The sequence below is a fragment of the Oncorhynchus masou genome, chromosome 18 (genome assembly GCF_036934945.1).
Source record: "Oncorhynchus masou masou isolate Uvic2021 chromosome 18, UVic_Omas_1.1, whole genome shotgun sequence".
Lineage (NCBI taxonomy): Eukaryota > Metazoa > Chordata > Actinopteri > Salmoniformes > Salmonidae > Oncorhynchus > Oncorhynchus masou.
Genome location: NC_088229.1, coordinates 15,998,601 through 16,021,471, shown reverse-complemented (window position 1 = coordinate 16,021,471; position 22,871 = coordinate 15,998,601). Strand labels below are relative to the sequence as shown.

The 22,871-nt window shown below is 43.6% G+C and overlaps 2 protein-coding genes across 4 annotated transcripts in view; one reads left to right on the top strand and one right to left on the bottom strand.

Moving 5' to 3' along the window:
- LOC135504044 (nck-associated protein 5-like) overlaps positions 1 to 14,462 on the top strand; it is a 29,882-nt gene extending 15,420 nt beyond the window's left edge. For 2 of the 3 annotated variants that reach the window (XM_064922297.1, XM_064922298.1), the window contains exons 2-12: positions 3,790 to 3,916; positions 4,380 to 4,487; positions 4,620 to 4,739; positions 4,938 to 5,036; positions 5,344 to 8,007; positions 8,157 to 8,569; positions 8,931 to 9,045; positions 9,332 to 9,407; positions 9,554 to 9,847; positions 12,769 to 12,917; positions 13,158 to 14,462. In XM_064922297.1, the coding sequence (XP_064778369.1) occupies positions 3,790 to 3,916; positions 4,380 to 4,487; positions 4,620 to 4,739; positions 4,938 to 5,036; positions 5,344 to 8,007; positions 8,157 to 8,569; positions 8,931 to 9,045; positions 9,332 to 9,407; positions 9,554 to 9,847; positions 12,769 to 12,917; positions 13,158 to 13,421 (4,429 nt within the window). In that variant the 3' untranslated portion in view covers positions 13,422 to 14,462. Of the gene's footprint in view, positions 1 to 3,762; positions 3,917 to 4,379; positions 4,488 to 4,619; positions 4,740 to 4,937; positions 5,037 to 5,343; positions 8,008 to 8,156; positions 8,570 to 8,930; positions 9,046 to 9,331; positions 9,408 to 9,553; positions 9,848 to 12,768; positions 12,918 to 13,157 lie in introns of all 3 variants that reach the window. The other variant, XM_064922296.1, reaches the window with a different exon arrangement.
- An 829-nt stretch (positions 14,463 to 15,291) lies between these two features.
- Positions 15,292 to 22,668, bottom strand: LOC135504084 (probable Bax inhibitor 1). The gene is made up of 10 exons (XM_064922365.1): positions 22,541 to 22,668; positions 22,276 to 22,362; positions 21,566 to 21,674; positions 17,426 to 17,546; positions 17,106 to 17,154; positions 16,882 to 16,979; positions 16,601 to 16,680; positions 16,357 to 16,457; positions 16,163 to 16,238; positions 15,292 to 16,050 (listed from the first exon to the last, which is right to left on the bottom strand). Exons 2-10 carry the CDS (start codon positions 22,329 to 22,331, stop codon positions 16,027 to 16,029), a joined length of 714 nt encoding a protein of 237 aa, XP_064778437.1. The 5' UTR covers positions 22,332 to 22,362; positions 22,541 to 22,668; the 3' UTR covers positions 15,292 to 16,026.
- Positions 22,669 to 22,871: the final 203 nt, after the last annotated feature.

Here is a 22,871-nt window from a genome sequence, read left to right as displayed (position 1 = left end):
GGATGCTGGTGGGGGAAAGAGGTTTGGGGTGGGGGAAAGAGTGAGGGTGGAGATGATGGGTGAGGGAAAAAGGATGAGGGTGGAGGTGGGGATGAGGGTGGGAGAAAAAGGATTAGGGTGGGGGTAAAGCGGTTTGGGATGGAGGAGAGGATGGGTGGATGGAGGTGGAGGAAGGAGGATGAGGGTGGGGGAAAGAGTGAGGGTGGAGGTGATGGGTGGGGGAAAGAGGATGAGGGTGGTGGAAAGAGGGTGGAGGTGATGGGTAGGGGAAAGAGGATGAGGATGGAGGTGGGAGAAAAAGTATGAGGGTGGGGGAAAGAGGATTGGGGTGGAGGAGAGGGTGGGGTAAGGAGGATGTGAGTGGGGGAAGAGGGAGAGGGTGGGGTAAGGAGGATGTGAGTGGGGGAAAGAGGGTGGGGGTGGGGGTGGCGGATAAGGGTGGGTGGAAAAGGATGAGGGTGGGAGAAAGAGGATTGGGGTGGAGGAGAGGGTGGGAGGAAAGAGGATGAGGGTGGGGGGATGATGGTGGAGGAAAGAGGATGAGGGTGGGGGGGAAGGATGAGGGTGGGGGAAAGAGGGTGGGAGGGAAAGGATGAGGGTGGGGGGGAAGAGGTTTGGGGTGGATGAGCGTGGAGGAAGGAGGGTGGAGGATGGAATGGGGGAAAGAGGACGAGGGTGGGTGGGAAAGAGGGGCGTTAAGAGGATGAGGGTAGGTGGAGGTGGGGGTGGCTTGGAGAGAGGTGGGGTGAGAGGATGAGGGTGGGGAAGGGAGGATGAGGGTGGAGGGAGAGGTTGAAAGTGGAGTAGAGGATGAGGGTGGGGAAGGGAGAATGAGAGAGGATGAGGGTGGATGGGAGAGGTGGGGGAGGGAGGATGAGGGTTGGGGAGGGTGGGGTGAGAGGTGGGGGAGGTTGAGTGGGGAAGGGAGCATGAGAGAGGTTGAGGTTGGGGGATGGAGTGGTTGTGTGAGGATGAGGGTGGGAAGGGAGGAGGTGGGTGGAAAGGTAGGGTGAGAGGAAGAGGGCGGGGAAGGAAGAATGAGAGGGGATGAGGGTGGGGAAGGGAGGGTGGAGGAAAGAGGGTGAGGGGGAAGGGAGGATCAGGGTGAGGTGGAGAGAGGATGAGGGTGTGGTGAGAAGTGGGGAAGGGATTATGAGGTTGGGGTGAGAGGATGTGGGTGGAGGAGCGAGGAGGGAGGGAGGGGGGTTGGGTGAGAGGATGAGGGTGGGGTGAGAGGATGAGGGTGGGAAAGGGAGGATCAGGGGAGGAGCGATGAGGGTGGGGGAAGGGAGGATGACGGTTGGGGAGGTTGGTGAAGAAGGGTGAGGGTGGGGTGAGAGGATGAGGGCGGGCAAGGGAGGATGAGGGTGGTGGAGGGAGGTGGGGAAGGGAGGATCAGGGTGAGGTGGAGGAGAGAAGATGAGGGTTGGGGAGGTGGGGGAGGGAGGATGAGGGTGGGGGAGGATGAGAAAGGATGAGGGTGGGGTGAGAGGTGGGGAAGGGATAATGAGGTTGGGGTGAGAGGTTGAGGGTGAGAGGATGAGGGTGGGGAGGGAGGATGAGGGTGGAGGAAAGAGGTGGGGGAGAGGATGAGGGTGGGGAAGGGAGGATAGGGGTGGAGGAGAGAGGTGGGAAAGGGAGGATAGGGGTGGAGGAGAGAGGTGGGAAAGGGAGGATCAGGGTGAGGTGGAGGAGAGAGGATGAGGGTTGGGGAGAGAGGATGAGGGTGGAGGAGAGAGGTGTGGAAGGGAGGATCAGGAAGAGGTGGGGAAGGGAGGATGAGAGAGAGGATCTAGAATGGACTCATCCCAACAGCATGTTTGTTGTAGAATGGACTCATCCCGACAGTATGTTCTAGAATGGAATCATTCCGACAGTATGTTAGTGTTTGTTACCTACTGTATGGTTTACTTTAAGTGACCTGTCTAGCACTGTCTGTTTATAGGTCTCGTTGGAGGTGATGATTTCAGTACCTTCCCTCTACTTACAGCTGTCCCTGAACCCTAACACTAGCATTGACCATATGTTCTGCTCCTATGGGCTTTGACAAAAGAATCGCAGTGTGCTATAGATTACTATAGATTCCTCCGTTATCTAGCTAAAGCCAGCAAACAGATGGATACACCAGTTCTACATTTATCTGATCCAGCACATCCAGTCTAACATGGCAGAATAGTGTGACATCTCTCCATCATCAAGAACCTGACACGAGAGGGATTTACTGTTCCATTCTCAGAAGAGAATGTCTTTATCGCTAAACACTCCCTGTTATTTGAGGTACAGTTGAAGTCGGAAGTTTACATACACCTTAGCCAAATACATTTAAACTCAGTTTTTCACAATTCCTGACATCCTAGTAAAAATTCCCTTTCTTAGGTCAGTTAGGATCACCACCTTATTTTAAGAATATGAAATGTCAGAATAATAGTAGAGAGAGTGATTTATTTCAGCTCTTATTTCTTTCATCACATTACCAGCGGGTCAGAAGTTTACATACACTCAATTAGTATTTGGTAGCATTGCCTTTAAATTGTTTAACTTGGGTCAAATATTTCGGGTAGCCTTCCACAGGCTTCCCATAATGAGTTGGGTGAATTTTGGCCCATTCCTCCTGACAGAGCTGATGTAACTGAGGTTTGTAGCACCCTCAAAGCATGATGCTGCCACCCCCGTGCTTCACGATTGGGATGGTGTTCTTCGGCTTGCAAGCGTCCCCCCTTTTCCTCCAACTATAACATGGTCATTATGGCCAAAGAGTTCTATTTTTGTTTCATCAGATCAGAGGACATTTCTCCAAAACATACGATCTTTGTCTCCATGTGCAGTTGCAAACCGTAGTCTGGCTTTTTTTATGGTGGTTTTGGCGCAGTGGCTTCTTTCTTGCTGAGCGGCCTTTCAGGTTATGTTGATATAGAACTCGTTTTACTGTGGATATAGATACTTTTGTACCTGTTTTCTCCAGCATCTTCACAAGGTCCTTTGCTGCTGTTCTGGGATTGATTTGCACTTTTCGAACCAAAATACGTTAATCTCTCCTTCCTGAGCGGTATGACGGCTGCGTGGGCCCAGGGTGTTTATACTTGCATACTATTGTTTGTACAGATGAACGTGGTACCTTCAGGCGTTTGGAAATTGCTACCAAGGATGAACCAGACTTGTGGAGGTCTACAATCTTTATTTTTTTAGGTTTTGGCTGATTTCTTTTGATTTTCCCATGATGTCAAGCAAAGAGGCACTGAGTTTGAAGGTAGGCCATGAAATACATCCACAGGTACACCTCCAATTGACTCAAATGATGTCAATTAGCGTATCAGAAGCTTCTAAAGACATGACATCATTTTCTGGAATTTTCCAAGCTGTTTAAAGGCACAGTCAACTTAGTGTATGTAAACTTCTGACCCACTGGAATTGTGAAACAGTAATTTATAAGTGAAATAATCTGTCTGTAAACAATTGTTGGAAAAATTACTTGTCATGCACAAAGTAGATGTCCTACTCGACTTGCCAAAACTATAGTCTGCTCACAAGAAATTTGTGGAGTTTTTGAAAAACGAGTTTTAATGACTCCAACCCAAGTGTATGTAAGCTTCCAACTTCAACTGTAGATTATTGCCCTGAGATGAGGCTGTTATGTCTCCTATGGTCTAGCTGTTAGATGCCATAGGAGTCTACAGCCATGTCCCAGGGCAAGGGTAGACTTATGCTTGTGGTTACGTAGTGCATTGTGGTTTTGTGAGTAAAGTGAGACGATTGTAACATTAGGAACCGCCTTCTTGTGTTCATGATGAGAACCATGTCTGATGAGACAGAACCGAGGATGTGTGATAACCTGGAGTCAGACGAGGGAGACGTTGAGGACTACCTGGAGGAAGAGGAGAACAGCGGAGAACTGATGGACCGACTCAGAGAGCTGGAGGTGAGCCAACCACCATCACAATTAAATGAATACAAGACATCTCAAATTATATCATGTTTTAAATATTATATCATTTTTACCACATTCAGTGCTTTTATTTCTGTAGAAGAGGAGGAAGGGAAGCGCTACTAAGGTCCACAATAGTACATATTGGTAGACAGAAGGGGCTCTTTGGTAAAAGGGGTGAATTGGTCATCAAAAAGAAAGGAGGACCAAGGCACTCTTCATATAATTAATTAAAATGCCTTTATTTGTAACTCATGTTCAATAGAAACAAAGTTGTAAAAATCCGACGCGTTTTGGCTGCATGGCCTTCGTCAGGGAGTACAAAGAAACAATACAATGTCCTCTTTTGAACAGGTTCTCCAAATAGCCCTAATTTGAAGAACCACTCCCTCTTTTGTTTTAACATATGACAAATATATTAACATTTAGGAATAATCTTTTGTCTTCCTATTGATAGGCAGAAAATTCAGCTCTTTTGTTGGCCAATGAGAATCAAAGAGAAGCATATGAGAGATGTCTGGATGAGGTGGCCAACCATGTGGTCCAAGCCCTCCTCAACCAAAAGGTAATTTGCAACAAACAACCCACCATTGACAAGACAAAATTTTGAACCACAAGCAGTTAAGGCATGGGTTGTTATCGTGGTTAACGTATAGTTGTGCTATACATTGTGTGTGTGTTCTGTGTGTCTTTGCAGGATCTGCGAGAGGAGTGCATCAAGCTGAAGATGCATGTGTTTGACCTGGAGAGACAGAACAGAGTGTTGTGTGAGCTCTTCCAACAGAAGCTACCCAAACAGTCAAGCTCTCAGGACCAGGTATGAAGTAACGTCACAATTTGCCCTGAGACATGGCTGCAGACTCCTATGGCATTGGAGGCTCTACATCTGCTGAGTATTTGAAACAAATCTCTCAGCTGTTATACCTCTTGCTTTGTGTTGTTGTAATGTATAGATTCCTATAACAATGTTGTGCTTAAAGTGGTGTACATGATTGCATTGAATCTCATGTTACAGGTGCAGCCAGGACCCCTCCCAGTATACAATACACAGTTGCTGCACAATGTCTCTGACAAGCAGGTGGGGTCACAGTCACAGAGCGACGCACAAGCCAAGGTGTGGATAGAGCACTGTTAGCACTTCACCCTAAGACATGGCTGTAGTCTCCAGCATTCCTCCAACATTAGCTGTCATGACATATTCAGTGGGTTCCAAGGTTTCTCAGATGAAATGGCATTTTCTTTCTATTTCACTATTGTATTCAAGAGACCTTGATGTTCTAATCTCTGTTTAACAATGAGGCTGCAGTCTTGGAAGTGTTGAATTAAGTGATTTCAATCTTGTTTATTACCTTGTATTTAACCAGTAAGGTTATTGAGAACTCACTTCTATAATAACAACCTGACAATCTTTCTCTCCACAGGGAAATGGGTTTCACCGCACACTGCCACAGGCCCCAGCAACTCCCCCTAGAGGCCCAGCCGCATCCATGGAGGCCCTGTCCCCATTCTTCAAGAAGAAAGCACACATTCTGGAGGTCCTTCGAAAGATGGAGGAGACAGACCCCCTCAAGTTCCACCCCTCTGCAGGCAGCATCACCTTCTGTGACTACAGCCAGGTCCTGATGTCCACAGAGGCTGTCCTGGCTGCTGGAGACCTGTGTAAGAAGCACCAGACACTCTGCTCCTGCTCAGACTCCGACATGCAACAACAGCAGCACGTGAATGGTGAAGGGCAGTTATGTCCTACGCACCTCAAAAAGAGCACAGACAGTCCAGTCAAATGTAACTATCTTTGTGGTAGTACTGCAAAGCTCAACCTGACCCCGAACAATGTCAAAGGCACATCCACCACAGCTGCTATCAGTGAATGCCACATCAATAGCACATCAGTGGAGAAACAACAGACAATGAATGACCACCAACAACCAGCAGGTCCTAACTCTTACTTGTCAATCACAGTTGTAGATCAGACTAGTCCAGCCAATCAGGGCCCAGAGGCTGGATTAAAGACTGGGCAGGTCCAGGACACAGAGAAGGAGAGCTGTCTTAAAGGGAAGTCTGATGAGGATGGTAGTTTGTTTACCTCCCAGCTGCCTGTCCCTGGAGTGAAGGACAACCCTCAGCTAGCATACTGTGAGCTGGAAACCAATGGGTTTATCTTCTCTTCCAATGACAGTGATAACGTGTTGAGTGATGTAGTTATTCCAGAGAAAGACGGTGGCCCAGCAGAGGAGGGGGATTTCTCTGGGAGAGCCAACGTGGCCCTCAGCCCCATCCCTTCATCATGTCTCAGCGACGTCAAAGCCGCTGCCATCAATTCCCCATCCAGGGTCCTCAAGTTCCTAAAGATCCCTACAATGGCAGAGAGGACCCAGGCAGGGGCCAGCCCTGTCCGTCTGAGCCCCCAGCTCACCCGCACGTCGAAGATCCCCTGTCGCACTAACAACTATGAGGTGTACCACTCCCCTGTCCCCTCACGCAGAGCCGCTACCACAGAAAGGGCCAGGCAGCCTCCTCCTCCACCCGCCAGGTCCGAGTCCTACCCAGCCACTACGCACTCAGCCTCAGCCCCCACCTCCCCGCCTCAGCCTGAGGACACCTGCTCCCCTCCAGCCAAGGAGCTTTGCTACAGGAGCCTCTTAGCCCCCAAGAGCAGCGATGGTGTCCCCGATCCACTGACCCCTGGCACTTCCCACACACCCAGGGCCTCTTTGCAGAAGGTCCCATACTATGAGAACATGTTGGAACTTTCCACCTCGGCTCAGGTAGAAGAATCCAAGGTCCCAGAGAACGTAAACATATCATCTTTCTCTCATACCATAACAGAAAGTGACAGGAAGCAAATTAATTCACTACTACAGAAAGACAATGTCCTGTTTCTCCAGCAGCAGCATTTGTCCCCTGCTTCAGACTCCTCATCCTCTTCCTCGTCCTCCTCATCTTCGTCCGATCAGGATGGTAACACAGAGAGCCCAGTCTGGCACGGCCACCACAGTCTGCCCAACCCCTCTGCCCTCAGAGCAGCTCAGTCTCAGAGCAGCCCAACTCACTATGCAAGCATGAAAGACAGAGGATCACAGGACCAGGATACTAGAGAGGCCACAATACAGAACTCTGATCTCTCCCAGTCCCAGCCTCCAGTTCTCCCAGCCAAGAGACATGATCCCTCGTCCATTCCCAAGAGGCCTTCTGGGGTAGCAGGGTCAGGGAGTCAGCCAGCCGAGTCTAGTCACACATTCAAATACAGGCTGGCTGCACTTGGCAAGCTGAGGAGCTCAGAGGACTTACAAATCAATGTGCTCCTGCCAGTAGACAAGCCAGAGCCTCAGAGTGAGGAGAGTATAGTCTATTTTAACGATGACCGGAATAAGACAGAGGAGAGCCCTGTGGATGGTAATTTAGAGGAGCAGAGACACTCGGAATATACAGACTCTCTGGACGGTAAGCTTAAAGGTATTCCTGGTAGCGTTGCTTTGAATTTCCCAGGTGGCTGTCAGTCCTATGATCCAGCAGCTAAGTCTCTCTTTGGCTCTTCAGTCGCCAAGGCAGAGCTGGAGACGCTCTCATCCAGAGTGGGTGTGGCTAAGAAGGACAGCCCCAAAGATAAACTGGGCCTCACGTCTCCAAACACTGACACTCCCATAGTTTTACGCAACAACATGAAATGCCCGGCTTCTCTGAACCTGTCTTACCATGGTAAACAACCTGCACCCAGCACCCCTTACAGCAGCAGCAGCCCCAGCAAGGTCCCTCCTAAGTCCCCGTCTAAACCGTGCCAGGGCCTGGCTCCCTCAGCTGGAACTGGGAAGCCCACCCTGGAGGCCCCAGCCCTGGTCCCCCGGTACTCCTCCAAGTCAGAGGACAGGAGCAAACTCCACGCAAACAAGAGAAACACCAGAGTGTACGGTGACAGCCTTCCTCCCCCGCTCCCAATGCCAGAACCGCAGCAGCAGGAAGAGGAGAAGAGACACCTTCTCCCTATTGTCTCCAGCCCCACACTTGGCCCCACGTCAGCCATTGAGGAGAAGGTGATGAAGGGTATCGAGGAGAACATGCTGAAGCTGGCAGAACAGGACAGAGGACAGGTATAAATGTTTGTTTTTTCTGTGATTTTTTTTTATGCATTATTTATTAGTGACATGTCTCATTTTTTCTTGGAGCTGGAATTTGTTTGTTAATATAAAGTATTTCAGTGTTTGCTGTCAGCAATTTGATAAATAAAGACTTTGAACAGGTTACTGAGGTCAAACTGAAGGCCTCTAACGGGATCGCCAGCTGGTTTGGCCTGAAGAAGAGCAAACTCCCAGCTCTCAGCCGCAAACCAGACATACCACCTAAGGTCAAAGACGAGAAGAAAGGTGGAGAGTGGAGGCTGAACATCCCTTCCAAAATGGCGGGGTCTAAGTCTAAAGGAGAGGGGGTGGGGGTGGAGAGCCTAAATATCTCGATGCTGATGGAGAAGGCGGAGGGTCTGAGGAGAGCTCTGGAGGAGGAGAGGGCCTACGTGAACGGGGTTGGGGGGGTCGGGATGGACCGGTCTGGAAGGGGCCACTCCTGTGAGGTGGTGATGGACCAATCACAGGGCCAGCTGGCTGTGATGTACAGGGGAGCGCGCTCAGACAACTTCATGCAGCAGCTACTGAACAGGTGAGGAATAGATTTAAGCTATGGGGTTATATGTTTAGTCAGTTAGGATTGTTTTGTATTGCTTTTGTTTGAAGTAAAACAACTTAAGTTGATATCTTTTTAATTAACTATCGCCAAGCTCTATGTGAAGGGAGGGGCTGTTCCTCTTTTGTTCTCTATTGCTCCTCTATTGTGCTTCAAGCAAGGCGGAGGCCGATGACATCAGAGGGAATCATCAGACTAACTCCTTGAATAACTTACTCTATGAAGTTTGCTGTTTTTTTTATCGCTGGATCTAAAATGTTAATTTTGTGCAAAGATAAAGTCAAATGTTTGTTGCCTTTCCTCTTTTGAACAACATCTTACCTCTGTGTGACTACAGGGTGGATGGGAAGGACTTCAGTGGCATCAGTGTGGCTCAGAGACGCCTCTCCTTTGACTGTAAAACCTCCAGACCGTTCAGCAGACACACCACCAGCGGGGAGGACATGCAGAAGGTAAACTACAGATTAATTGCGATTTAATATTTTTCTTTATTCTGTGTGTGAATGGAGAAGGTGAGTATTTCCACTTTATTCTGTGTGTGAATGGAGAAGGTGAGTATTTCCACTTTATTCTGTGTGTGAATGGAGAAGGTGAGTATTTCCACTTTATTCTGTGTGTGAATGGAGAAGGTGAGAATTTCCACTTTATTCTGTGTGTGAATGGAGAAGGTGAGTATTTCCACTTTATTCTGTGTGTGTAAATGTGCGTTTTGAGATTGTTTTTTTTTTACTTACTCAGGGTTCAGAACAGCTGATCAGCAACGTCCCCTCAGATGACAATTTAGCTGACCCAGTTCACTCTCATCACTTCGCAGGTAAGAAAACTGATCAGATCCATCCATTTTCATGGAGGCATTGAGTATCTCAGATTGTTTTAATCCTTACCAAATCTAATCAATAATCAAATTAGAGAAGGTTTTAAATTGAATCAGTCTGATTGTCCCTGTTCTCTCTCTCCTAGCTTCTGGTGCCTCCACCTATACCCTGGACAGTGGCATTGGCACCTTCCCTCTGCCTAACTACTGTAGTGGTACGCCTGGGAGAAGCCTGTCTAAGGTGAGGGGGGCTGGAGCTGAGCATGGCACCTCTGGTTCTCCTGGCCGGGCAGGGAGGAGGGCTAGGACCCTGGACAGAGAGCCCTCATCCATGGAGCAGTGCTATCAATCTCACAGGGAGATGACTGCCCCGGTAATGTACGGGTCTGTACTGGAGGGGAAAGGCATGCCCAGGCAAACAGCTGGGGTCATTCATGAAGGTACAATACTGAGAAATACTGCATACACAAGTTCATAATATCAACTACTGTACATCACAATTCTCTAAATCAAACATATACCCGGAATACGTATAGCAATCTGATGATTTGGTGTAATGAAGAAAAACTGGAGCTTTTATACAACCAAATCTCTATTTTTGATGTAAATGGCATGTTTTAGAAGGGCCCAAAACCTTTTTTTTATATGACTTCACTTGTTTTTGAGAAGCGTACTCCAAACAGCGATTCACTTTCCTCATCCTCGTTGTGCAGTACGGGGGCTCTGAAAAAAAAACAAATACATCCTTTAAGAAACTGAAGAGCTCTCATTATAGTGATGCAGGTCTTTAGACGTTGTACACATCAAATTGTGTTATTCTGAATTTTATCCTCAACGTTATATTCCATTTTGTTGTGACTCAGGCAATACCTCTCTGTCCATTCTAGCAGCAGGCGACACAGAGAATTAAAAATAAAAAGGAAAACGCTGCACACTGCTGTTCATGCTCCCAGGTGATATTGTTCTGTTTCGACCCTTAGGTCTTCATCAGGCATCCATATCCCATGTGGAAGGTCCTATATATAGGGGCAGTGCTGAGTGACATCACTTCCTGAAACAGGAGGTAAAAATATATCATATTGGTTCACAATATTAACATTCAATATATACAAAAAATGTACAGTACCAGTCAAAAGTTTGGACACACTCATTCCAGGGTTTTTCTTTATTTTTACTATTTTCTACATTGTAGAATAACAGTGAAGACATCAAACTATGAAATAACACACATGGAATAATGTAGTAACCAAAACAAGTGTTAAACAAATCAAAATTATATTGTATTTGAGATACTTCAAAGTAGCCACCCTTTCCCTTGATAACAGCTTTGCACACTCTTGGCATTCAGAGAACCTTCCAGAAGGACAACCATCTCTGCAGCACTCCACCAATCAGGCCTTTATGGTAGAGTGTCCAGACGGAAGACACTCTTCTGTAAAAGGCACTTAAAGGACTCTGACCATGAAAAACAAGTCTCTGGTCTGATGAAGCCAAGACTGAATTCTTTGGCCTCAATGCCAAGAATCAAGTCTGGAGGAAACCCGGCATCATCCCTACGGTGAAGCATGGTGGTGGCAGCATCATGCTGTGGGGATGTTTTTCAGCAGCAGGGACTGGGAGACTAGTCAGGATCGAGGGAAAGATGAACGGAGCAAAGTACAGAGAGATCCTTGATGAAAACCTGCTCCAGGGCGCTCAGGACCTCAGACTGGGGTGAAGGTTCACCTTCTAACAGGACAATAACCCTAAGCACACAGCCAAGACAACGCAGGAGTGGCTTCGGGACAAGTCTCTGAATGTCCTTGCGAGACCTGAAAATAGCTGTGCAGTGACGCTCCCCATCCAACCTGACAGCGCTTGAGAGGATCTGCAGAGAATGGGGAAAAACTATCCAAATACAGGTGTGCCAAGCTTGTAGCGTCATACCCAAGAAGACTTGAGGCTGTAATCGCTGACAAAGGTGCCTCAACAAAGTACTGGGTAAAGGGTCTGAATACTTACATAAATGTGATATTTGTAAAATATATATATATATTATAATTAAAAATCTAAAAACCTGTTTTTGCTTTGTCATTATGGTGTATTTTGTGTATATTGATGAGGGGAAAAAACTATTTAATTCCAATAAGGCTTTAACGTATCAAAATGTGGAAAAAGTCATGGGGTCTGAATACTTTAAGAATGCACTGTAGTTTAGCATAATTAGGTGCCACAGTGCTCCCTATCGCTGTTACTTTGGTCTGTAAGAAAAAGTATCTTCTGAAGAGAAAATAGTTGGAGGTTAGTACCAGTTCAGCCAAGTCCACAATACAGTTGGTGCTGGGTAGAGCATTAGGGGGAAGTTCACAGAGGCAGAACTTGAGGGCCTCTAGGCCACCCTGGTAGGGGATGTTAGTATATAGACTGGTAACATCAAAAGTACACAGAATATAATTTTCTGGTATGTGGTCCACAGCTTTCAGAAGATGTATAAAATAAATAGTCTCTGGTGTAGGTGGGGAGAGAGGACACCCAGGGTTTCATGAAATGGTCTCAAAGGTAGAAATGTTTTCTGTCAGAAATCTGTTACCACTCACAATGGGCCAGCCTGGTATAGGTGGCGTCATGCTCTTGTGAATTTTGGGGAGAGTGTATATTATATGACAGGTGTGGTTTGGCAGTCAACTTGCATGTACTCATTCTGTCTTTGCAATTTCCCCTTCATTTAATAACTTTGACAGTTTATCATGGATCAGAGACTTTAATTGATTATTAGGATCCCTGGGGAGTCTTGTAAAATTCATAATCACGGAGTTCTGAGAATTTCATTTTCATAGTCTCTGCATCACTATTGCACCTCCCTTGTCGGCAGCTTTTATAATAATAGTGGAGTATTTTTTTAGATGGAACAGCTGGATAGGGGAAATGGCTTGAGTCGCACATGGAATATAATGTTGCGGATAAAGTTCGGAATGACACAATTTCATGTGTACAACATCTAAAAATCTGCATCACTATACTGAGAGCATTTATGCTTCTAAAAGGACATATATGGGTGATTTTGCAGAATTTGTTAATGTTTTTTTCCAGAGCCCCATACTGCACAACGAGGATGAGGAAGTTCATCGCAGGTTGGGCTAAGTTTCTCAAAACATTTTTACACCAAAAATAGATTTGGTTTAAAAAACGCAAATTTCTCCTTGAAATTACTTTTATACATTAACAATGTACTTTATGTATGGACTTTCATTGAGTATAATCCTGAATCAAATGTACTTTATGTATGGACTTTCATTGAGTATAATCCTGAATCAAATGTACTTTATGTATGGACTTTCATTGAGTATAATCCTGAATCAAATGTATTTTGTAACCTTTGCAGACACAGAAGCCTATGGAGCTCACATGCTGTCCCCCCGCTCCAAGACCTGGACCTTCCCCAACCTGAAGACCCCTGCAGGGCCCACTGAGATGTACCTGGCTGTGGAAGAAGAGGTGGAGACGGCCCCCTATGGATCCCCATTCAGAGGGGTTGGTTGAAAGCATGATCATTTCAGACTAACCATTTTTGCATATGTAATTAATTTATAATAGGATTATTAAAAATGTATTGTGGATTTGTGACATTTTACTATTGAGTCTCTCTTCTCCCTCCTCTTCCCTCTCTACAAATTGGTGAATTCACCTTCTGACATCCTCTCTCTTTAGCTCTTATCCAGAGCGACTTACAAATTGGTGAATTCACCTTCTGACATCCTCTCTACCTTATAGAAGGCCTGTGGTACCTCTGGATCTCGTAACACAGACCCCAGCAGTCTGCCGGTGCCGGCCCAGGCAGGGCTGAGCCGACGGGGGAAGATCCGCAGTGCGCCCAGTGCCCCAGAGATGGGCCTTGGCCGGGAGACAAGCCTGGAGCTGGTGAGGGAGAGGCCTGAGGAGGCCCTCTCTCCCAGCCGCCCGCAGGTCCTAGAGACCCCCGAGTCACTCAGTGACTCTCTTTATGACAGCCTCTCTTCCTGTGGCAGCCAGGGATGACTTGCAGATCTTACTATGGTGCCAACTGACCTACCTTAGTGGAATATGGACTGTGCTAAGATATACCCATTTCACACTATCGTACCAACCTGAACCAAATTGGGCTGACTCCAATTCCAAAATGTTATTTTCAGAATGGTTCTAGCTACTATGGCAGATGCGTAACCAGGCCAGCCGGATACAGCTTGGTCCGACCCAGCTTAGTTTGTCTCAGTAGTGTGAAAAGGGTACAAGTGATGCTGACCATCCTTAAGAGGAATATGGACTGTGATAAGATGGTGTCCCCTTAAGACTTTCATGTTTGCTTTCTCACCAGCTACTGTATGTTTCAAGGTTAACTGGAAAGACAAACCTCTCCTCAGGATAACTACAACCCAAAGGATAGACTATTCACAATAACACTGTTTTATGACAGGAGAGAATTGGACAAACACACTGCTAACCAAAATAGCTATTTATATAATTGTAGGATTATGGAAATAGTGTGCTGAGCGATTTGGACTTTGAGGTCTTTTTGGTTCAATTACTAAAAAAGAATACCAGTTTGATTTCAATTATTTATTTTGCTAATTAAATGCTGTAACACAGAATAAAACAAAGTCCAATGATGGTAGTTACATTTGAAAGTGACTGCCCATTACTGCACCATGTATTCACATTCATTTAATCAAATATTTCAGTTGTGTATATTACCTTATTATTCCGTTCCAAGTCATCTCATCTCTATTGAGCTGCTGCCTATGCTCTGACAAAATCCCTATTTTAGAAGTTCAAAATAAATAAGGCATATTTTTATGACCGCTGAATACCAACTATCAATCACTTAGATAATGTATGTAGGATAGGGATAGAAGCAAGTGCTCTCTATCCCTATAGAGCATTCTTCTGTCTGCCTCACACGAACCTAAGGTAGCATGCCTAAAAGAAGCAGACCGGCCAAGTAGCTGCGCAATGTATTATGGTCATTGTAGTTAATTACCACGGTTTCAGCGCGAAATTATGTACTTTCCAACAGTTCAATATTCTACAACTCCCTACTACATTGCAGTTCTTGAACCGATTTATTCAAATAATTCAGAAAACAACTAAATGGAATTCAAATAATTGAACGGATGTCAGTCCATTTGAAAACAAAAATAACTAACATTTCAGTTAATCGCTTAGTAATAGGTAATACACATGACAATATCGAACATTCCCACACAAAAAAAATATTTTTATGTTGAAATTGAATGTCTTGTTAATTAAGTCTTACGCCAACCGTTCACCTACAGAGCGCTGGAACACCACTGAACATGCAAGGACTAATTACCAATAAATCCTTCTCTTTATCAGCACACCCAATGTACTGAATCCTTCATCGTGAGCTTAATTTTTCACTATTGAATACATTTAATTTTATGTCAAATTATTTGTTGATGGGGTTAAGATTTTCTCTAACTGCCAAGAAAGCGTTTAGTTTAGCCGACCATTCTTTGAAGGTAATATGCCAGCAATAATATTGTCCAATTAATTATGTATTTATTTTTTATGTTAAATCAACTGCATATTTGTAATTGTCCATTTTATTTGTTAACTTGTAAATGCAGTCACCTGGCTAAAATAGATTGTTTAACTTTGGATGTCATAATCTTGAACAGCTAAAATGTCAACATTCTTTTAAAAAGGTTTTTGATTATTTCTTGTTCATGTGTTCTCACTGAAGCACAAATAAAATTATACCATATACCTTGCTCTTGAAATGTATATCTGCAATGAAAACTGCATTTAGTTAACCTAATTTGATAAATGTATTCAAAGTTATCACTGGTAAAGTATGTTTTTCACAGTAGGTCTTTTCAGATAACAAAAATTTACGAGAGAACGCATCGGCAGTTGATCCATTTATTTTACAGCCTTGACCAGTCCTTTTTGTGGCGCACAAACTGACCATAAAATGCAAATGTACATCTTCATGAAAGGTCAGCCGAATTACCAATACGTTCTTCAACGTAACACAGTGAAGTAGTAAATGAGAAGTTGTGACTCGACCGGCACCCCCCTGTATATAGCCTCGTTATTGTTTTATTGTTACGTTTTATTTAGTAAATATTTTCTTAACTATTTATTGAACTGCATTGTTGGTTAATAAGGGCTTGTAAGTAAGCATTTCACGGTAAGGTCTACTACACCTGTTGTATTCGGCGCATGTGACAAAATGTGATTTGATAAAGACGTAGCAGGTCAGGATGTCTGTCACATCCCTTCCCTAAACTAAACAGATGAGAGGAATAGCATTAACAAATCCAAATATTAGAACATAAAACTATGATTAATCTCCAAAAGCTCAAACGGCCTTCTGAAAAAATGTTTATTTTTTATGGCACAAAGAGTTCAGTTCTTATGTAGACCTTCATAGAACAACCACTCCCCCTACAGGAAAAGCATTCTCACTGCAGCAGTAGCCTAAAATACAACCTTATAACCTCTTGCAAGCTCAAATCAATGGACAAAAAGTAACGACAAATAGTGAAAGCACCAACAGCACTGCAGACAGAGGCTTTGTTGCTGGTTCTGTTCCTTGTAACAGATCGTTTATTTGAAACTTCAACTGGATTTATTTAATCTACTTCTTTTCTTTCTTCTTGTCCTGAAAATATAAAATATTACCATTTGCATATTGTGAAATTTGCTAATATGAGAAAAAGTAAACATTACATGGGATTTATAATCTGTCTTTGGGGGAAAATAAAACAAATTACCTTCTCATTCATGGCAAGGAGTATCATGAGTTTTCTGAAAATGGTCACAAAGTCGAGGAACAGGTCCACGCAATGCCTTTCAAAAGAAAAACAATGACTTAATTTCATTGACGTTATATTATCTTTCATTCTAATACATCAGCAAGTAAAACGTTTTGCAACTGCTTATTTGGTGAAATGTTATAAAGCTTTACCAGATGTAGTCCTTGTCTCCGTTCTCTGCTTTCTCAATGATGAGCTGAGTGTCGAACAGAACAAAGCCACACATAATGACCAGACCCAGGTACATGTGAGCCTGTTAGTGAAGAGAAGAGCCATGTTACATCTGAGTCACCTTGCTGAGACCTCCTCACACAATTATATTACACACTTCCAAATTTACGAGTGGAATCACTTCACATCCAAGTCGTAAGAGATGGCTCTAAATATTTAGGCTACCTTGAAGAGTATCGCTGATCCAAAGAACATGTTCACCACAGACACCAGGAACAAGACAGACAAGCCAGACATCAGAGTACCTGAGAAGACAACAAACATGTCAGAGGAAAAATCACACATTGTTTCAAGATTTTTGGGGGGTTATATCTTGACTAAATTAAATTCTGCGAAATTTGTGAATGACTTGTGCTTCTCAAGGAGCAAAAGGGTTTATTCAAGTAAGTTAAGATATGACGAGAACAGATAAATAACTATGCTACTGAATAGCGTATTCTTTGTACCTCCTAGGAAGAGGAAGCTCCTGCGCTTGGCATACAGGGCACTGAGAGTGAAGCAGACAAAGATGATTGAGGTTCCAAGGAAGGCTGTCACAATGATGCTAGAGAGAGACCAGATAGATAGACACACAATTTAAGGACAGTCTTCTTGACTCAATTGAATAACAAATATTCATAAGAAATGATTTCCAACAATATTTAATAGCACATAGGCTTAGATGTTCTACCTTGGGTTAATGATGATGACAAAGTCCATTGCTGGTCCAAGACCAACACCTGGTGAGAAAGAAAAAGTCAATTTGACTGCAGGGGAGACAAAGTTTATGAATTGCCTGGCTGTGCCATGGGACAGTGGATGCGCATTGATACATTTAAAATGGAACTGTTAACAGACATTACCCGGGAATTGTGGTGAATAACTAACTCCCTGCTATCAACCAATCAGCATCCAGGATTCAACCTGTTTTATGAGTTTTTTTTCCTCCAATGACTGACAAATTAACAGTCAATAACAGCCAAAATTGGCTGTCTAAAGCTCTGAGTTTACCTGTGAAGAAAGCAAACCCTGCAAGGATAGCCAGTCTCTTCTTCTCGGTCTCTGGGTTGTGTGGTGTCATGGACAACCAAACCACCATGCCCAGGGAACCCAGAAGAGTCAGCAACCCACCCTAGAGGAATAGGATAAAGCCCAAAGTATTTTTAGTAGTTATAGCTTCAACATTGCCTAAAATCTATCTGAACGTTACTGTATTTACTAGGGGTGAAACGGTTCACAAAACTCACGGTTTGGTATGATACAGTACAGTGGTGTCATGGTTCGATACGGTTTTGATACATCGCCAAAATAAATGCCTGAGAAATATGTAATTTGTATTTAGATTTTCCATGTATTATAATAGTAAACAGGGTAGCTTGAATTCCCAGGAGCAGATGGAAACAAAGGGACAACAAAAAACAGCAGTGCTTACCTTACAACATTAAATAAAATAGTAATTTAAAACAGAACTTTAACAAGAGTGCATAGTTCAGCAGCATATATCAAAATGAAGTCACATAGCAGTGCCTTCAACAAAATAGGACCACTTGAGACATTTACTTGAGAAAAAACAAAACATTTTTATCAAATTTTCAAGTTTTTCTTTAAGATGAGTCTATCCACATTATCTGTGGTGAGCACAGATAGGCTGTGAAAATGTCAGCCACTGTGGAGAATACCCTCTCGCTAGGGACAGAGGTCCCAGGCACAGCCAGGCAGCACCTTGCTAACATGGCAACATGAGGGTATATTAACTCTTTGGTCTTCCACCATGTAAGTGGATAAGCATCCAGGGGAATACAGTCCACTTTCCTGTATGAGGTCACCTCCTCCTCTATGACCTTGACCTTTGACTTGGTTCCCTGCTCCTGGGTCGTGAACAACTCCCCAAAAAAGCTCAGCCATGGCAGACTTCTTTTCTGGAGGAGAACCCCTGTCGTCTGAAGTCTCTGGAGAGGGGTTGGCTCCTGTGGTATCTATGGCTTAGCCCTGAAGAATTAAATTAGATGAGAATTACTATCTCTGAAGTGGCTTTAAAAATATTTGTTAGAAATATATATATATATATATATATCAGACACTGTGTCACGGTAGGGGATTTTGCTATAGGACCGTTAAGGTACCCCCGTCGAGATTGATACAAGTCTTCTCACTCAAGTTCTAATGTCACCCGGCTAACAGGTGACTTACAGGTCCGCCGGACTGACCTGGTTATGTATCCTGCCCTTTATTCAGAGATCAGCCTTGTGTGATGCCGTGAGGCTGGTTTCGGGATTATCTTAGATAATATCAATCAGACTTAGAGTACCTCTTGCTTTACTTTCCCTTTGTATGCTCTTATATCTAGACTCACGCAAGCTTTACCTTGGTTACGATTTACAGTCTATGTCCGTCGACTAATACTACTTGAGTATTAATATAGAGGATACCTGTTGCAATAAAATGATTATTCTGTCCAAACCGTTTTATTGTCTTTAGTGTAGAAACTAGAAACTTGTTCCCCTAGATTGGGAGTATCAGAGGTGTTCTCTCCCCTAAGGTTTTGGGTCTACTTTTTATTCAATGTTTGCAGTTCACACAGTTGTACACGTTATTACAGTTTCTTTCTGGTCCTTAATCTATAACATCGAACATCATCAAAACACTTACTACTATTAATACTATTAATGCCTTATTATTACAACAAGTGGTTAATTACCTTAGCGTAGGTTGACCTGGTTGGTCTCCAAAGAGTATGTTCTTCCACTCACAATTGCTCTAGAGGCTTATCCAATCACTCAGTATCGGTTTCTCCTACTAGAAGTTTATACTATGCTTTAGTGATTAGTGAAGAGAACGGTTCGAGATCAAGACCCTTTGTAACACCACTGTTGCTATTTATCCACTCCGTTTAGGAGGTGGATGTATTCAGCACAAGGAGTGTACTGGGTAGCAGTCTCAGTATGTCTCGTTCAGAAATCAGAAGTCAAGAGATACAATTGTTCTAGAGTATGAAAGTCAGATATTTACCTTTTGGGTTGATGATAGTTGAAGTATCACAAGCTATCTGTCGGTGATAAGTCAAGTAGCACTATCATGCCTTTCAATTGAAAGCATGCTTCTTATATACTCTTTCTCCAGGACCAAGTCAGCCCATGCTCTGAATTTTATTTTTAAAGCGGCACTTCAGTGCGAGTTGCTAGTTGCTGTGCTTCGGGTGGTTGTGTCGTGAGGTGGCAGTGCTATTATTAGTTGCAGTGCTTCTGGTGGCTGTGTCTATGCATCATCTAAACCCAAATCTTCCATCAAGTTCACCCAGGGTGAGGTGTCCTCAAAGCTCTTTTTTGTGCTCTTGCATCAACTATGACAATTTCAATTATTACTTTATAATTAATTGTTAAATCACTAATTAATAAAATAATAAATGTCACTAACAAAAATAAATACAATACCTGTTGTATATTGGTCACAATCTCTGCTATGAGTTCATTGTAGACTCTCAGACGAGCAGCAGCATCCAGGTGCAGCAGGGACTTGAGCCGGGGGTCCAAAGCGGTGATCTTGTGTCAGAAGTCTTGGACACCAGGGTCAGCATATCTAGGCTCCAGGTTAACTCTGATAGCAGTCTTGACATCCCTTACTGCGGGTTCATCTTCATCAGATGCCACCATTGATTTCAGGGTCCTTGTTTTCATAGACCGGAAACTGATGGAATCTCTCAGTGCATATAAGTGTTGTGACTGTTTTGAGAGGTTTGCACACTTTGATAACTTCCTCTGCTAGTCTTAGGTAATTTTCAAACAAAGTCACAATATCTTTGACATTCTTCCTCACAGCTTGATCAGTCAGTGTAGAATACACTGTGACTTTCTGCTCAAGGTATCTCTCAACCATGTCATGGCTTGAATTCCATCAAGTAGTGGCATCTTGGATTAGTTTGTAGTTTGGCAGCTCCTGTTTTGTCTTGAAAACAGGAGGTGACATTGCTTTTTGAGATGCTAGATGAATAATGTGAGCAAAGCATCCTATTTGTGTCTTCAATCCAGCTAGTGCAACTGTATTTACAATATTTCTAGCTTTGTCAGTGGTCACAGGAATCACTACATTATCCCTCTCCAACTTCCACACTGCAACTACTTCCCTTAGCTCTTCCTCCAAGTTTTCCCTGGTGTGACTACTCTCAAGAGGACGTGTTTGAAGGACGTGGCTTTTTATCTCTCACTCTGCCATAATGAAATTAGCCGTTACAGTAAGGTAGCTCTAGACGTCCAATTGTCTCAAGTTTTTTTTTTTTTTTTTTGTATAAGGCAGGTATTCATGTCTGGGCAAAATGTGTACGGGGAAGGAATAGTGAAGCGCGGCTCGACCAATTTAAACATGTTTCTGAACCCCGCATTCTCTACCACAGAGAAGGGTATCATATCTGCCGCTATGAATTTTGCTTGATTTCTTTAGCCCTACCGGACTCATATTGTTGCAAGAGGCTGTGTGGGAAGAAGTGGTTGCCGTTTCATTTTTTCGCCTAGTCCCACCGATTGGCATTTCGGGGTGATGTCGGCCCAAATGAGTAGTCATGTTACTCGTATTGCCACTCTAATATGCTATCGGCAATGAACATAGCCTACATGTTGTAGACGTTATATCCACCACTCTAACAGGCTATCAGTAATGAACAGAGCCTACATGTTGTAGAAGTTTTATCCATCACTCGTCGGCAATCCCCGTTATTGTTTACAGGGAACCTGAAATGTACCCAGACGGCAGACATGCATGATACTGGGGCGTCTTCCAGTTCTGTCTTGCCATGTTGCTCCCTTGCATTTAGCTAGCTGCTAATTCCTTCATAAGCGAAATGCTGCTTCGACGGTCTCTCAGCTCTGTTCTCGCTGGAGTGAAATAACTAATGAGCTGAGCTGCAGACAACTACAACAACTTTATTACTATGTGGATATTTTCCCACTTTAATTTATACGCTATTGGTTTATGCAATAATATATTTTTGACAATGATATATATTTTCCTAGCTATAATATATGATTCATGTATTGTTCGGTTCGCAGTGCGTACCGAACCGTGCACCCTGTACAGACCGGTTCAATACGAATAGATATACCGTTTCACCCCAAGTATTTATCAATGTGTCTATTATCGGGTAGTGTGCTTACTGTTTACCTGAAAGAGCCGTGTGACAACATGGACGTAGGAGCCTGCTGCAGCCACGAACATGCAAACTGCCAAACTGGAGTAGACATTCTTCAGGTGTAACTGGGTAGATTGGGAACTGGGAAAAGCATTGTGTTAACCATGTCACGTTAGTCATTTAGCTAGCTACCATAAGTATGGACAGATATAACAAGGTGTCAAATGTTTCACCGGATGTATAAATCTGAAGCATCCAGTTGGAATTTCCATTTCCCACCAAATATGGTGAGAAGATGAAGCCCAGTCAGTGTCTGGCAGTTTGAGAGTATGGAGCGAGATGGAACTGGGCAGGCATTCAGCTGATTGATTTTCTCATCAAAGTAAAGCCAGATATCCCTATAGTTATTTTTCCAAAACTAAAAAGTGCACCAAGTTTTGTAGACGTGACCCTTTGTCAAAGTTTCAAATGTGCGTTATTTAGGAGTGTATGGGCGAATTGAGTTATTACACACGCACTTCACGGAATTATTATTTGCTAAAGGAAATATACAAATACATACTAGAACGCGCCAATACGACATCGCTAGCTGGTGCTTGGCTCTGCCCAGCTCCCTACTTGTTCAATCCACTATGTTTCATTTATTCCCATTGAAAACGACAGATTAATTTATTGGTATGTCTCTGCATTATACAGAGCATTATTATTTGCATTAGAAATTTGACACAAGAGTTCTGCTTACATTTGGGAGAACTTGAGGAGAACATCCAATTTGATGCTGCGGTCAAACACGTTCATATTGAGACAGGTTTCTGAGATCTTGGCAGATCTAAAAACAAGGAAATTACAAAGATTAATTTTAACGTAACCAACGATTATTGACTGTTCGTTAGTTAACTTGCTACACTAGCTAGCTAACATTACTTAGCCAGAATTGGAACTCTTAAGAGTTACGTTAGCTAAAACAGCATAAAACGTTAACGAAAAAAATAGTAATAATAACGTACTTGGCACAGTAGATAGCCAGCTGGCTTTATTCCTTGTCTTTTATTTCCTTCGACAACTTTCTATCTATCCTTGTTTACTAACTGTACGTGTCATTCGATTGAGCGTCGCAACGTAGTGACATCATCACATAGCAAAAAAACTCATTGATATTTATTCTATTTTCGGTGCCTTCCGGAATCATTGGGACGTCCATACCGGCATCGAAGTTGACGTTTAAAATGGTTAAAGTTTGGGTTTAGGTTATGGACGCCCTAAGGATGCCAGATAGGAAATTACGATATTTTCATAATTTGGGCTAATACATAAACAATTGACTATTCCACAAAAACA

Excerpts from the sequence above, each read along its gene's own strand:
- LOC135504084 (XM_064922365.1), bottom strand. The coding sequence starts at position 22,331 with ATGAACGTGTTTGACCGCAGCATCAAATTGGATGTTCTCCTCAAGTTC. Across the intron at positions 16,980-17,105 it reads GTCATCATCATTAACCCAAG|CATCATTGTGACAGCCTTCC; the intron begins GTAGAACATCTA and ends GTCTCTCTCTAG. Across the intron at positions 16,458-16,600 it reads GATCAGCGATACTCTTCAAG|GCTCACATGTACCTGGGTCT; the intron begins GTAGCCTAAATA and ends CTTCACTAACAG.